Source organism: Telmatherina bonti (genome assembly GCF_933228915.1).
Source record: "Telmatherina bonti genome assembly, chromosome: 17".
NCBI lineage: Eukaryota > Metazoa > Chordata > Actinopteri > Atheriniformes > Telmatherinidae > Telmatherina > Telmatherina bonti.
Genome location: NC_136615.1, coordinates 9,384,947 through 9,397,804, shown reverse-complemented (window position 1 = coordinate 9,397,804; position 12,858 = coordinate 9,384,947). Strand labels below are relative to the sequence as shown.

Below are 12,858 nucleotides of genomic sequence, written 5' to 3'. Positions count from 1 at the left end.
ACATATGCTTATTTTTTTAAAGGTGAGATAATTCTTAGTTTTTATGCCAGAGAATTCCTCTTGTTTTAAGAGTGTTTTTACTTGTTTTGGGAAGTCTTGACAAGCCAAATTTTCTTGTTCTGTTGGCAGATAATTTATCTTATTTTAAGCAACATTTACCTCATTTTTGTATATTTTTTTCTTGTTTTTTAAGGCTGAGTTTTTGCAGTGTGCGTGCATAAAAACGTCCCTAAAATGTGCTCTCTGAGCGGACACACAACACATTGTCAACGTGCACCAAAACATACATCCCAAAGGAGCTCCGACACACGCACCCGGCTAAATCAGTCCTCCATATCAGCAGTCCAAGAAGTCAACATTTCACGGTCCTGGAAGATGAGCCAAAATGCGGCAAAACGCCGGCAGCACAAGGCTTTCTGCTACAGTAGTGGCTGGCAGCCAATGAGTTAAACAAAGACCTTTTCCCCGACGCGTCTATCAACATGGTGAACATAACACCACAGTGCTTCCTGTCAATAAATAAAGCAATAATTAATGTAATAATACTGAAAATAGATGTTATTCTAATTGAAAACCTGATGTAGTTCAGTTCAAAACGAACAACTCCTCTTAGAAATGATCTTTTCCACCTTTATCATGATGCAGCAAAGCAGCCAGTAACGAGGCACAATAATAACATCATAATCAACACGTACTTAGATTAACTCACAACTAACTTGGTAAAATTAAGTAGCTCTGATTCACCTGATCAACTCATCTGTCATCAGTAGAGCATCGTGCACGAAGGCAATATTTATTAGAAAGGCAATTATTTTTTGTGAAATGGCTTTCATGAACACTGATGGACTAATATTGATTTGTCTTAACTGGATGACAATAAACTAGGGTGATGTGTTTAGGTTACTTTGTTGTGAATTGGTATAAAACAAATAAAGTTTGATTAAAGTGAATTAAAACCCCGAAAACGGGAGTTATTTAATCCTCCAGACGAAAAGTTGCATATTTGATCCTTGTAGCTTCTTTTTAAGATCCCTGGATAAGTTGAATGCTTTTAGAACTGGGACTGTCTTTGTGACTGGGCTTAAGGTTTCCTACCACAGTACCTTGGCTTTGTTAACTGGGACAAACAGCAGTTTGATCACATGGTCATTTCCAGTCAGCTGTCTTTTAACTTTACATGTATAAAGCTCGACTGAATTGTCCAAAATCAGGGTTTTTTTTTCTCTTAAATAAAAAAAAAAAAAAAAGCTGATGAGGATCAAAAAGATGAAAACAGCTTGTGCTAATTGACTCTGATTAGGTGATTTGCATGACCGATCACATGACCAATCAGCTGTTTCTGCTTCTGCACAATAAACATGTCCAATCATTGGACATGAGAAGAATAATCGGAAAAGCTTGGAAGACTTTCTAGACTTCTCCATTTCTCCCCCTCTGTTTTTTTTTTTTCCTTTTAGCTGATCATGTTACATTTCTAAGTCTTTATTCTGTTAACTTTAACTTTTAAGGAGCTTTCTACATTTTGCATGAACTGAATGTTGGGAAATAAGTTGCACTCAAGTAAAAACGGTATATTTCAGTTTATGAAGACTCACTCAGTGTTACTGTTGTCTGTTTTTAAGTCTTATAAAAAAGACATATTAAATCTCTGTGTGCATAACTTACCATTGAAATAATTAATTTACATTGATCCCCCCGCTGTCATTCCAGTCTTCATATTCTCAGCTCCTTGCTGCAACCTGTTTATCTAAACTGGTGTCTCGGACCAGTAACCCCCTACCCCTCGAACAACGGATCGACATCCGTGAGTATTTTTGTTTTTAAAGTTAGTTTCACAAATTTCATGCAGGCACAAGGAACTAAAGAGTTTTAGAACTAGCTAGGCTGGGCAATGTGGGCTACGTTTTCATACTGAAGCTGAATTTAATAGATTTGCTTTTATTTTCTTTACCTAAAAACATATTAAACTTCCCGACCAAAAAAGAAAACAAAAAAAAAAACCCATTAAACATAATGCTTCTGCATGCAAATGACTCAGATTCATGGATAGAAATCTTTTTATTGTTAGTGTAGAAGTACTTTAGCAGTACTTTGGATCTCACCTATAACCTGCAGGGTAGGGATGCAGCGGTGAACACAACTCTGCATCTTTCTGCCTTTTTTTCCAGTATCATGCTCATATCCACTGTAATTCATAAAATCTGCAGGAATGATTTTTTTTTTGTTGTTGTTTTTGTAAAAAAGCACCGAGGTGAGGAGAAGCATCTGCACCATGAGCTGTTAGGATGTTAGAAAGAGAAGTGCCATGTTTAACCTCAAAAGTTGCTCAAACAAGGAAGTGGCCTTCAATCCGATCCACACAATCTATTCTGTTGTAAAAACAGATGCGTCTGCTTCTAAATTTACATCAATCATGTGATGCTGAAGCGTTAAAACATGTTTATGTCTCATGGAGTTATTGTTTATGTTCTACAGGAAATTATGTACTGAATTATCTGGCAACGCGGCCAAAGTTGGCGGCGTTTGTGACCCAGGCATTGATCCAGCTGTACGCCAGAATCACCAAACTGGGCTGGTTCGACTGTCAGAAAGATGACTACGTCTTCAGAAACGTCATCGCTGATGTGACGCGCTTCCTACAGGTCAGAGTCTGAGATGATTTCACATGAAAGCTGCCAGATTTGATGTTTTTTGGCTCTTATTGCAGGGAAAACATAAGGAACAAATTCATATTTACAATGTAGACGGGGCAAGTTCTAGACCGCGCTTGTAGGACATAAAACAGAAACTATGAAGCACGTAAATTTCAATAAATGATTTAGGTCTTCAGAGCAGAAGAAATGATGGTTTCCTGAATTGAATTAACAGAATTGAATCCGTTTCCTCGCTGCATGTTGGAAAGTCCACATTTTTACTCTCCTGCTCCAAGAATCTCCATCAACCTGCTGTTTGGGGACTCAGAGCGAGTTAACAGAATCATTTCAGTAAAACTTTGTGTACGTGTGTGTTGCTAATGTGTAAGCGGTGTGTTTACAGGACAGCGTAGAGCACTGCATCATCGGCGTTACCATCCTGTCCCAGCTGACCAATGAGATCAATCAGGTAAGTTGCATCAACACAGAAGCTCAGTGAAAGGTGTGATCTGGTTTCTAAGCTGCTTCGATCCTGACTGATCATGACTTTTGGAAATTTAGCAACACTTTAGGTTAGTTATTGAATGTGCGAATGAGAAGGGGATCAAACGGTTAACTTTAGCTCTCCTGATCAGCTATTAACTCATTGACTGACAGGCATTGTTGTAGCAGAGAGCTACAACAGCAAAACAAAAAGATGTATTTGGCAGCAAAGGAGTTATTAATCAGAGAAACATTGATGGGTACATGTGACAAAAAGCTTTCGGTGTTGTGGATGAGCAGGTGGGCGGAGCCTCGTGACACCTTCTGTGTGTTATGTTGTTGACAGTAGGTAGGTTAATCATTTTACATTATTAAAAAATGGAATAAAATTTTCTGTGGAGCAACTATGTTCGCATTTAAAGGGCCAGAAGGAGGAGGGGGAGTTATTGATCAGAAAACGAGGAAAAACAGACAAACTTGTGTCCATCCGTCTTCTGGCTGTGTCACATTTGGTGCACAGAAACCTTTCGGTCTCTGATATGTTGCTATTTACAGTGTGGTTTTGGACTGAAACCAGACTGAAGCTGCATGTCTCCACTATGTCATTCAGGGTATGTTTAGTTTTAGTTTAGAAAATACATTTTAAACACTTTTTTTTTGTTTGTTTGTTTTCATTGTTTTGTTTTTTTTTTTTAATTCTTTCATAGTAGAAACACTGTAACTTTTCTCACACACCTGATACTTTTACGTAATAGATATTAAAGAGCAACTTGTGGAAAATTTTTAGATGTTTTTTTGGAGTCTTATTTTTTTTTTTTAATTTAATGAGGCAATCGGCTGAACAATATATGCAGACTGAGGACTGTTGTGAAGTTTACACTCTTTGACTTTTAGAAAATACATTTTAAAACACGTTTTTTGTTTGTTTTCATTGTTGTTTTTTTTAATTCTTTCATAGTAGAAACACTGTAACTTTTCTCACACACCTGATACTTTTACGTAATAGATATTAAAGAGCAACTTGTGGAAAATTTTTAGATGTTTTTTTGGAGTCTTTTTTTTTTTTTTTCCCAATGAGGCAGAATCAATCGGCTGAAAAATATATGCAGACTGAGCAAATCATGTAAGACAGTGGTGACCGAAGTTGGTCCTGGAGTGCTGCTGTCCTGCAGATTTTCCATGTATCCCTGCTCCAACACACCTGGCTTCCATTGAATGGATTCAATTCAACTTTAATTGTAAAGCATCACTTCAGAACAAGACTGGGGATGGAAGGGGCAGTGGGGGATACTTGTTTGGTTTCTTCTTTTGCTGAATTCTGCATTCCTGTTAGCCGATCTGGTGACTGATGACACATCACGCCGTCCAACGGCTGGAAGGATGGACATGTAACACCATGTTTTGTTCTGCCTTCACTCAAGTCCTTCATACTTTTATGGTATCTCTTCTCCACTTCCAAAGCTTTATAAAAGAACTAAAAATACTGCACAGTGGTGACTAGGTGAACCTTTTTCAACTAAAGATGTGACTATAGATAGAAAATGGCACACTAGATGTATTTTAAGGACTTGATAAGAATAACTAATGATTTCTGTGAAATGATGGGAAATGCACAGCTAGTGACTGAAATGATGCCTTCATGGTGTTGAGATGCAGTTATCTTCCAGTTGACATTTTTATCTTCACTGGGAAACAGCTGTGTTGGACTTTGTGGCATGGCGCTGACTTGACATGGTGCTCATTGTTGTCAAAATGATGTTTTAAGGTTGGAAATCATGTTCACCGCTTGGTAATTTCACCACTTCACAACGTTAAAACATCTTTGATATGAAGCAGCTGCAGTCAGGACACACAGGACGCTGCAGATATTTTCCTTCACCTGTGATATGAACCAGTTTATTCCCAGACGATCGGATCATTTACCTTCTGTGGTCCTCTCTTCCATGGAAGATGTTATCTGTCCGTTTTCTCTTTCTGGCGGCTCGTTTTCTAAATGTGGCCAAACAGCAGAAAAGTTCATTTCGATAGTCATTGTATCATAACTGCGAACAAGTGGTGCTTTGAGGATGTTTAATTTCTAGATTTGTTTAAATGACTTAAACGCACATTTGAAAATCTTCTGTAACTCTGGATAGTCTGAAACATCCAACATCTGCAGACACACCGGTTTCAGTGATGTTTTAATTAAGGGGTCACAACAAAGAAGTTATTATGCAAAAGTATCATCACCGTGATTTTAAATGTTCCCTCAAACAGCTTCAAATAAAGCAGTGAAGCAAAGCTCACGGTTGCTGATTATGTGTGTGATCGTTAATGTTTTTAGCTGTTTTTAGCTATTTTAATATCAGATCAGAGAGGGCATGTTTGTCAGTATTGTCTGATGTTGCCTTTGGGTGCTGCTGCAAAATAATGAAGCTGTATAATTGGCAGCGGACCACAGATGCCGTCATTACTGGTTTGCATATCACAATAATAAAGTAATAATAAGATTATAAAGATCATAAACCCTCGGGGTCAGAAATAAGTTTAACATTCAGAGTATGCTTAAGCAATTTGATGTTGTGTTTTATAGAAAAACAAACAATCTTTTCTGAAATATTCCAACAAGATTTTTCTTCATCACTGTATCTGCATGAACCTTCCAGCTGTGAACCAAAACACCACAAACGGTGCCGATCAATAACCGTATATGAAAGATGGACGGAGCCTCCGGCGGTGAAAAGTGAAGCCTATGCAGAAGTGCATAAAACTGCAGTTCCCCCTTCATCCACTAGGGGCTGCAAAACAGAGCAAATCCCCATAGACTCCCATGTTAAAAAGACCAACTTCACAGCAGAAATAAACATGTTTACAGCCTGGTTCAAAAATCCATTTTAGGTTTAATAGGTCAGGTTTAAAAGTAATTTACTCTCGAAATTCGGCATATTTAGGGGCGTGTCCCTTTGATTGACAGGTACCCGATGCTTCAAGTAAGAAGAACGCGGTTTTTAGCCGGTTATCAACGTGACTTAGCTTTAGCCCGCTTACCTCTGTTAGCTGGTTAGCTCCTGTTATCTCCGGGTTAGCTCGGTTAGCTCTTAGCTACAGAAAGATCGAAGTTCGCTCGATGTCAATCATCCACCATGACGCTCACAGCCCCCCTCTCAGCTCCACCTCTTTGCAGATATTTGTATTTTCTGTGCGAGACGACAGGCATGCCCCTGCCAAGATGGCGATGGTAGGAACCGCCCACCGAGCGTCAATTCAGCTCTTCAGAAACAGATCGGTGACATCACGGAGGCTCTGTCCATCTCTTTATATACAGTCTATGAGCCGGTCCCATCCTCTCTGCATGCTGAAAATGTTTAACTTCCTGGTTTCTCCTCCTCAGGCGGACACGACGCATCCGCTGACCAAACATAGGAAGATAGCTTCATCATTCAGAGATTCCTCCCTCTTCGACATCTTCACACTGTCCTGCAACCTCCTCAAACAGGTTTGTTCCTGAAGATACATGGCCTCATGCATAATAATACTTTATTTCAACTCCTCAGTGTTAGTTTAATACGTGTAACTTACATACAGGCTTAATAAACTACATGTAAATATCAGCAACTGTAAAATCAGCTCTGATGAGTCATGTTTTCATGAACTGTAACAGATAACCTGCACATTACAGCCGGGGTGTCAACCTCTGGACGCTCACAGTCCTGTAGGATTTAAAACTTTCCCTGCTCCAACACACCTGACTGAAATGAAAGGATCATGGTGCAGAAATGGACAAGTAGCTGTCGGATCCATTTGATCTGAATCAGGTGTGGAGCAGTAAAGGAACTACAGTATGACATCCCTGCATGACAGCATAACATGACACATGTCGAGAAAACCATTTAACCATCATGTGAGAGCTACACTCAGCTGTAAATTCATGTTGCATTTTCAAATCTCATTACCAACAATTTTGCCATGGATTTTGAATCTGATGAAAACGTTTTTACTGCCTGAAATCGCTTCAAATATTCCCAAAGTTTCGATCTCTGATAACATGTTGATGTTAATAAAACATCCAAAGAGTACTGGATCCATTTTAAGCCGAAATACGACTCAGAAAGGACGACAATGATTGTGGATACAGGCTGTTTATCTGTGTGTTCCCATGATGGACATGCCGTTCATAGCTGTGTTTCCATTAAAACTCTGCAAATCCCAAATATCACATTTTTTAAAAAAAAAACCCCCACCTAATTTAAAAAAAAAAATCCGTCCAAATATCACTGAAGAGTTTTACACTCATGATGTGGTTTTTCAGAGGTTTTAATATAGAAATATATTGCAATAGTGTAATGAAAACATTTTTTTTTTTTTTTTTCATTTCCATGTCCCCTGACATGACGTATGGAGTCATGTGACCAGTTCATTTCCAGTAAAGATGGCGCGGCATGAAGCAAACTACTGCAAAATACAGTTAAACAATAAATTAGAAAGAGAAAAGCTGTGTCAAAGCCCAAGAATAACTCTACATGGCTAACTTGCATACGGTGCAATTATACAATCTCGTCTGGACGACGAGATTTTACCAGAACTGCAACTTTTCTGCTAAACACTGTTGAAGAAAATCACATTAGAAATGTAGTTTGTCAAAATTTTACATACTGCTTTTATTTTGTGAAAAACTGTAAAAGACACGCAGCTAGTTTAACACTAGAGGCTCAGCAGTAAGGAATGCCATCCAAGTCGATATGGAAGAAGTAATTCAATAAATAAAAAAAAAAAGATTTTACTTTTTTTTTTTTTTTTCATTTCTCAAGAAATTTTAGTGGACCTCCATTTCATAATGAATCATTTATTTCTGTTGATTATTTATCCAAATAAATTCAGTAAACTTTATTGATCCCAGAGAGGCTTATTTGCGTTCCAGAAACACACCAGTCCCACCATGGAGATGATGGTTTAAAGATACACGACACAAACACAAGCTTTGCCACGGGCCAAAGCTTTATGTATGATTTAAAGTGCTAAAAAGAAGTTTAAAAACACCAGCTTTTAAGGTCTTCACTACAGAAGAGATAAATGTTTAAATGGATTCTTCTCCACTGTAACATGAATTTATCCATTAAAAAAAACATGAAGGGAAGGTCCGTAACTTGTCATGTGAACTCAAGTTTAACACTAAATTATTTTTATTTAGAGCTTGTTGCTAAAGAAGATGTTAAGGAAAGGCAGTTTAAGGGAAAAAAAAACCTTTTGAATGAGTTGATTAAGTTTCTAAAATCACCTGATTCTCCCAGAGTTTAGCTCGGTAATCGTTGACACAAACTGCTTTGTTCTGTGTCTCACAGAAAATTTGTGAAACCAACAAAAAAAATAAAGTTACACAGAAACGACTTAGTAAGCTGACTGCTGTCCTCGCTTCACAATAATCTCCGTATTTTGACTTTCCCAGTTACTTTTCTGTCTAAAATCACTGCAGTTCTTCAGACCTTGATATGTTTAGACCTCCGACGCTGTCGTCACAACATTACAGCCCCCCACTCTCCCCCCGGCCTGGTAAGCAAACGTCTCCGGATTTAATTTGCCATCAACGACAGAAATGTGTTGAGAAAATTGTTTTGACACTGAGGGGCGTCTCAGTGTCAGAGTGGTTCCAGAAGGATCACAGTTACCAGACTGAGGGGCAGCTAACGGCGCTAAATACACCTGAACGTGCTCAGGACAGATCGCAGACACGGTCAGAGGTTTTTATAGCGAATCAGTCCTGAGCCTCGTTTACCTGATGAGACTCGGCAAGCATCTGCAGTTTCCAGCAGCATGTTTTCTGAGAAAAAGCAGAGTCTAAGCTTCTGTCTGTCCTGTTGCTCCTTATTGGTTGTTTAGTCTTAACCAGAGTTTAAAAGCTTCAGCTTGTGTCTCTCAGCAGAGATGTGCCGACTCAGAGCGATGCAACGTCCCCAATCAGTCACCTCAGCTTCAGCGTGTCTGCCTCTGTAATGATGGTCTGGGTTTACACAGGAGCTTCAGAGACCTGCTGACATCATATTTGCAGATCAGCTGATTGCATGATGAAGGCTGAGTTGACTAACCAAACCAAGTTGACCACTATAGGATGAAGTAAGAGGTGGAAATATAAAATGTAGAAAGTCAAACTCCCCTGAGCAAAATAACTTTATTTAAAGAATAAAATTATAAGTTTGTGGAACTACTGTCTTATTTATGTTCATTTCATGGAGTTGTGTTTGCTTGAAATTATCAATCCACTGCCTTCGTCCTGCTGCAGAAAAAGGGCACAGTAGCCCTGACAACAGAGGGCAGGGGCCCAGTGGGGAAACTCGGACTGCCTCTGCGTGTTATGTTGCCACAGATGGAGGAACATAAAGTGTTCATTCATCAGAGAGACAGCAGAGGGCAGCACTGAGGTTCATGTTTGTGTGTGTGATTTCAGGCGTCGGGGAAGAACCTGAATCTGAACGATGAGTCCCAGCACGGCTTGCTGATGCAGCTCCTAAAACTCAGCTACAATTGCCTCAACTTCGACTTTATAGGAACTTCCACAGACGAGTCGTCAGACGACCTCTGCACTGTACAGATCCCCACGTCGTGGAGATCAGGTGAACATCCAGCATCTGTGACATGTTTTTCTATTTTTGTTAGGTTTGACATTTAAACCTGCTGTAGTCTCAAAGCGAGCTGGGAGGATGGTCTTTTGATTGGCACACAAAGCATTTTCCAAAGGCACACGCCTGTCTGTTGTTAGTGCTGTGAATGTACGGCTGTCAGCACTGAATTCAGGATGAAGAGTGCAGCCGGTGAGCTTCAAGCACCTGTAAAATGGTTAATCCAGCATCGTAATGGCAGCATTGATCAGGTTTGGGTGCTGAGGAATTACCGTAGATTATTGTAAGAAAAGCTAAAAATCTGATGAATTAATTGGTTGACATCTGCAGCAGAAATGGAGAGTTAACAAACAGATTGAATGAGATCGGGCTGAAAACAACTGATTGTTTCAATAAAAAAGATTTAATTAAGACTTTTTGCCATTTAGATGTAGATTTCTACAGTTACAAGTTGTCCTTGAATGCACCATGAAGTCTCGTAGCCTTGCTCCCATGTAAACAATGTAAACAAACCATGAAGGCCCTTTTTATCAGATAGGACCTTTTCAGAACAACAGATTTAGTTTTTCTCACTTGAGCTCAACCTTTTTTCCCCCATGAGTTTAGTTTTGAAGTAAAGTTTGTTACAGCCTGACTCAAAAGCTGCAACAAAAGAAGGAGGCAGACTTGAGGTAATGTTCTAACAAAACACAATATATTTACTTTAACATAAAACATGAAGAAGTCAGTATCAGTAATATGAGCTGCTAGTGGGCGAATGAGAATGTAAGTAGTGCACGAAACAATAAAAATGCTGAGCCTGCCAGTGCAAACCAGCAGATCACTCAAGCAGGTGTAGCTCATGGAGCTGCTTCGGTCTCAGCACCTGCAAAACTAAAACACACATGCGGTGGTGAAGGGGCTGACATGTTCATCTGGCAGCAGTCACACTGCCACTGTTCTGCAGGTGAGGGAAGGAAATGGGTTTTCCTTTAGGAGAAGAACTGGAACCTCCTCAGTGGAAAAGCTCATGTTAGTGTTAGCTGTATTTGGCTTTGTCTAAACCGGGATTGTTTTATATAATCTGTGTCAAACTGCAGTATTACCCGGTCCAATCCCAGGTCTGTAAATGTGGCGGTGTGGTTGAGATGCTGCCTGGTCCCTTCGGTCCGCTGTTACTGTCTTTATAGTAAAATCTGACTTTAATTCTCTCCCGCAGCATTTCTTGATTCCTCCACCCTGCAGCTGTTTTTCAATTTATATCATTCCATCCCTCCATCCCTTTCCCCGTTGGTAAGTGAGACTTTTCTGGTTATGCAGCATTCAGAATAAGCCGTGAAGCTTCGTGCGTGAGTCTGATGTGTTTACGTACCTGTGCAGGTGTTGTCGTGTCTAGTTCAGATCGCCTCTGTAAGGAGGTCTCTCTTTAACAACGCGGAGCGCGCAAAGTTCCTCTCGCATCTGGTGGATGGGGTGAAGAGGATATTAGCGAACCCACAGGTAACTTTCACATCTGCTGCACACATCACCTTCCTGCAGGTGTGTGTGTGTGTGTCTTATGTGAAATGTGTGTCTGTGCTGCAGTGTTTGCCAGATCCCAACAACTACCACGAGTTCTGCCGTCTGCTGGCGAGACTCAAGAGCAACTACCAGCTGGGTGAACTGGTCAAGGTGGAGAACTACCCGGAGGTGATTCGGCTCATAGCCAACTTCACCGTCACCAGTCTGCAGGTGGGTGTGTGCCCTTTACATCAACTTATCTCAATGTCACATGAGTTTAATCGTCATTTGTGTGTTTTCCAGCACTGGGAATTTGCTCCCAACAGCGTCCACTACCTGCTGAGTCTGTGGCAGCGTCTAGCAGCGTCGGTCCCTTACGTGAAAGCCACAGAGCCTCATCTGCTAGAGACCTACACCCCAGAAGTAACCAAGGCCTACATCACGTCGCGGCTCGAGTCAGTCCATGTAATCCTCAGGTAAGACCCACTGGAGCTTCAGACACACCAGTTCAACCTGTTACAGAGAGAGTAAAGTGCCAGTTTGCTGCTAGCTTGACTGACGTTCTTGTCTGTGATGTATTCTGAGTGCTGGAAGGAGCTGAATTCTAACTAACTAAAAGGTTTTCACCACTTTTGATATTAAAATCAAACGTATGTTGACCAAAAAGTGAATTCCCCTCTTGTGCAGTTATACTGGGACGAGGACTGTGTCTGTTTCAGGGACCTAGTTAAGCATGAAAACATGGACGAAATGTTCGATATTAGGGCTGGACAATTATTCGGATTTTCATCTCAACTACGATCTGGGTTTTCAACAATCATAAAAATAAAAGGGTGTGATTATTTTTCTCTCTGCAGTTTCCTCTCCTGCTGTCTTCAGCTGCTAATCGAGCGTCTCTGGCGTTGCAGCGCTGTGCTGTAAACTCCTCCCACAGCCGCTTTGCTTTCATTCAGACACTGTTGCCAACTTGGAGACTTTCTCGCTAAATCTGGAGACTTTTTGTGTTAAAAACGACAAATCTAGCAGCTTTTACTGGAGTTATTAGAGACTTTTCTGGTGTTTTGGCGACTGACTTGAAGGCACATATTGTTCTGCAGTTACTGTAAGGAAGGAGCAGCGGGAGCCTCTCCCGTCCTAAAGCACTCCCAGGCGGCCAGTCTCAGTCGGCTCCGGCGTTAACCAGCTGGTTCAGATCAGCTGTATTTTAACAGGTGAATGAGAGAAACGTGCTGCAGCCTGACAGCGGTTGTTTGGTATAAAACGTACATCCAGGCCAACGTAAAATAGTTCCTATATAAGCAGTTAAAGCGGATTAAACAACTCTGAACCGTGCATTAGACGGTTATAATGCACGACACGGAGTCTAGAACACCACGACGCGCAGCGTTGTTTATAAATATTGGATAATTGTGTTAAATAATCGAGATCTCAAATTCAGTGAAAATAATCGTGATTATAATTTTTGTCATAATCGAGCAGCCCTACTCGATATCTGCGTTTTGCATCTGTTTGGGCAGGAACATGGAACTGGTTGAGCTGTTAGCGGTGTCGTACCTCTATAAGGGAATTATGTAACAAACATATGGACATACAGAAAACTTTAAAATGTGTAATTCTTGTTCTTTTTTTTTTTTTATGTTAGTCTGAAAATAAAGAACCGGATGGGAGGAAAC

General features: G+C 40.3%; 1 protein-coding gene across 1 annotated transcript in view; it reads left to right on the top strand.

The window, feature by feature from the left end:
- The window catches only part of xpo7 (exportin 7), a 44,249-nt gene that overhangs the window by 15,502 nt on the left and 15,889 nt on the right, over positions 1 to 12,858 (top strand). Inside the window, exons 3-11 of the mRNA XM_079256467.1 lie at positions 1,711 to 1,804; positions 2,476 to 2,642; positions 3,037 to 3,102; positions 6,487 to 6,591; positions 9,535 to 9,700; positions 10,905 to 10,978; positions 11,066 to 11,185; positions 11,270 to 11,416; positions 11,489 to 11,661. Of these exons, the coding sequence (XP_079112593.1) occupies positions 1,711 to 1,804; positions 2,476 to 2,642; positions 3,037 to 3,102; positions 6,487 to 6,591; positions 9,535 to 9,700; positions 10,905 to 10,978; positions 11,066 to 11,185; positions 11,270 to 11,416; positions 11,489 to 11,661 (1,112 nt within the window). The remainder of the gene's footprint in view (positions 1 to 1,710; positions 1,805 to 2,475; positions 2,643 to 3,036; positions 3,103 to 6,486; positions 6,592 to 9,534; positions 9,701 to 10,904; positions 10,979 to 11,065; positions 11,186 to 11,269; positions 11,417 to 11,488; positions 11,662 to 12,858) is intronic.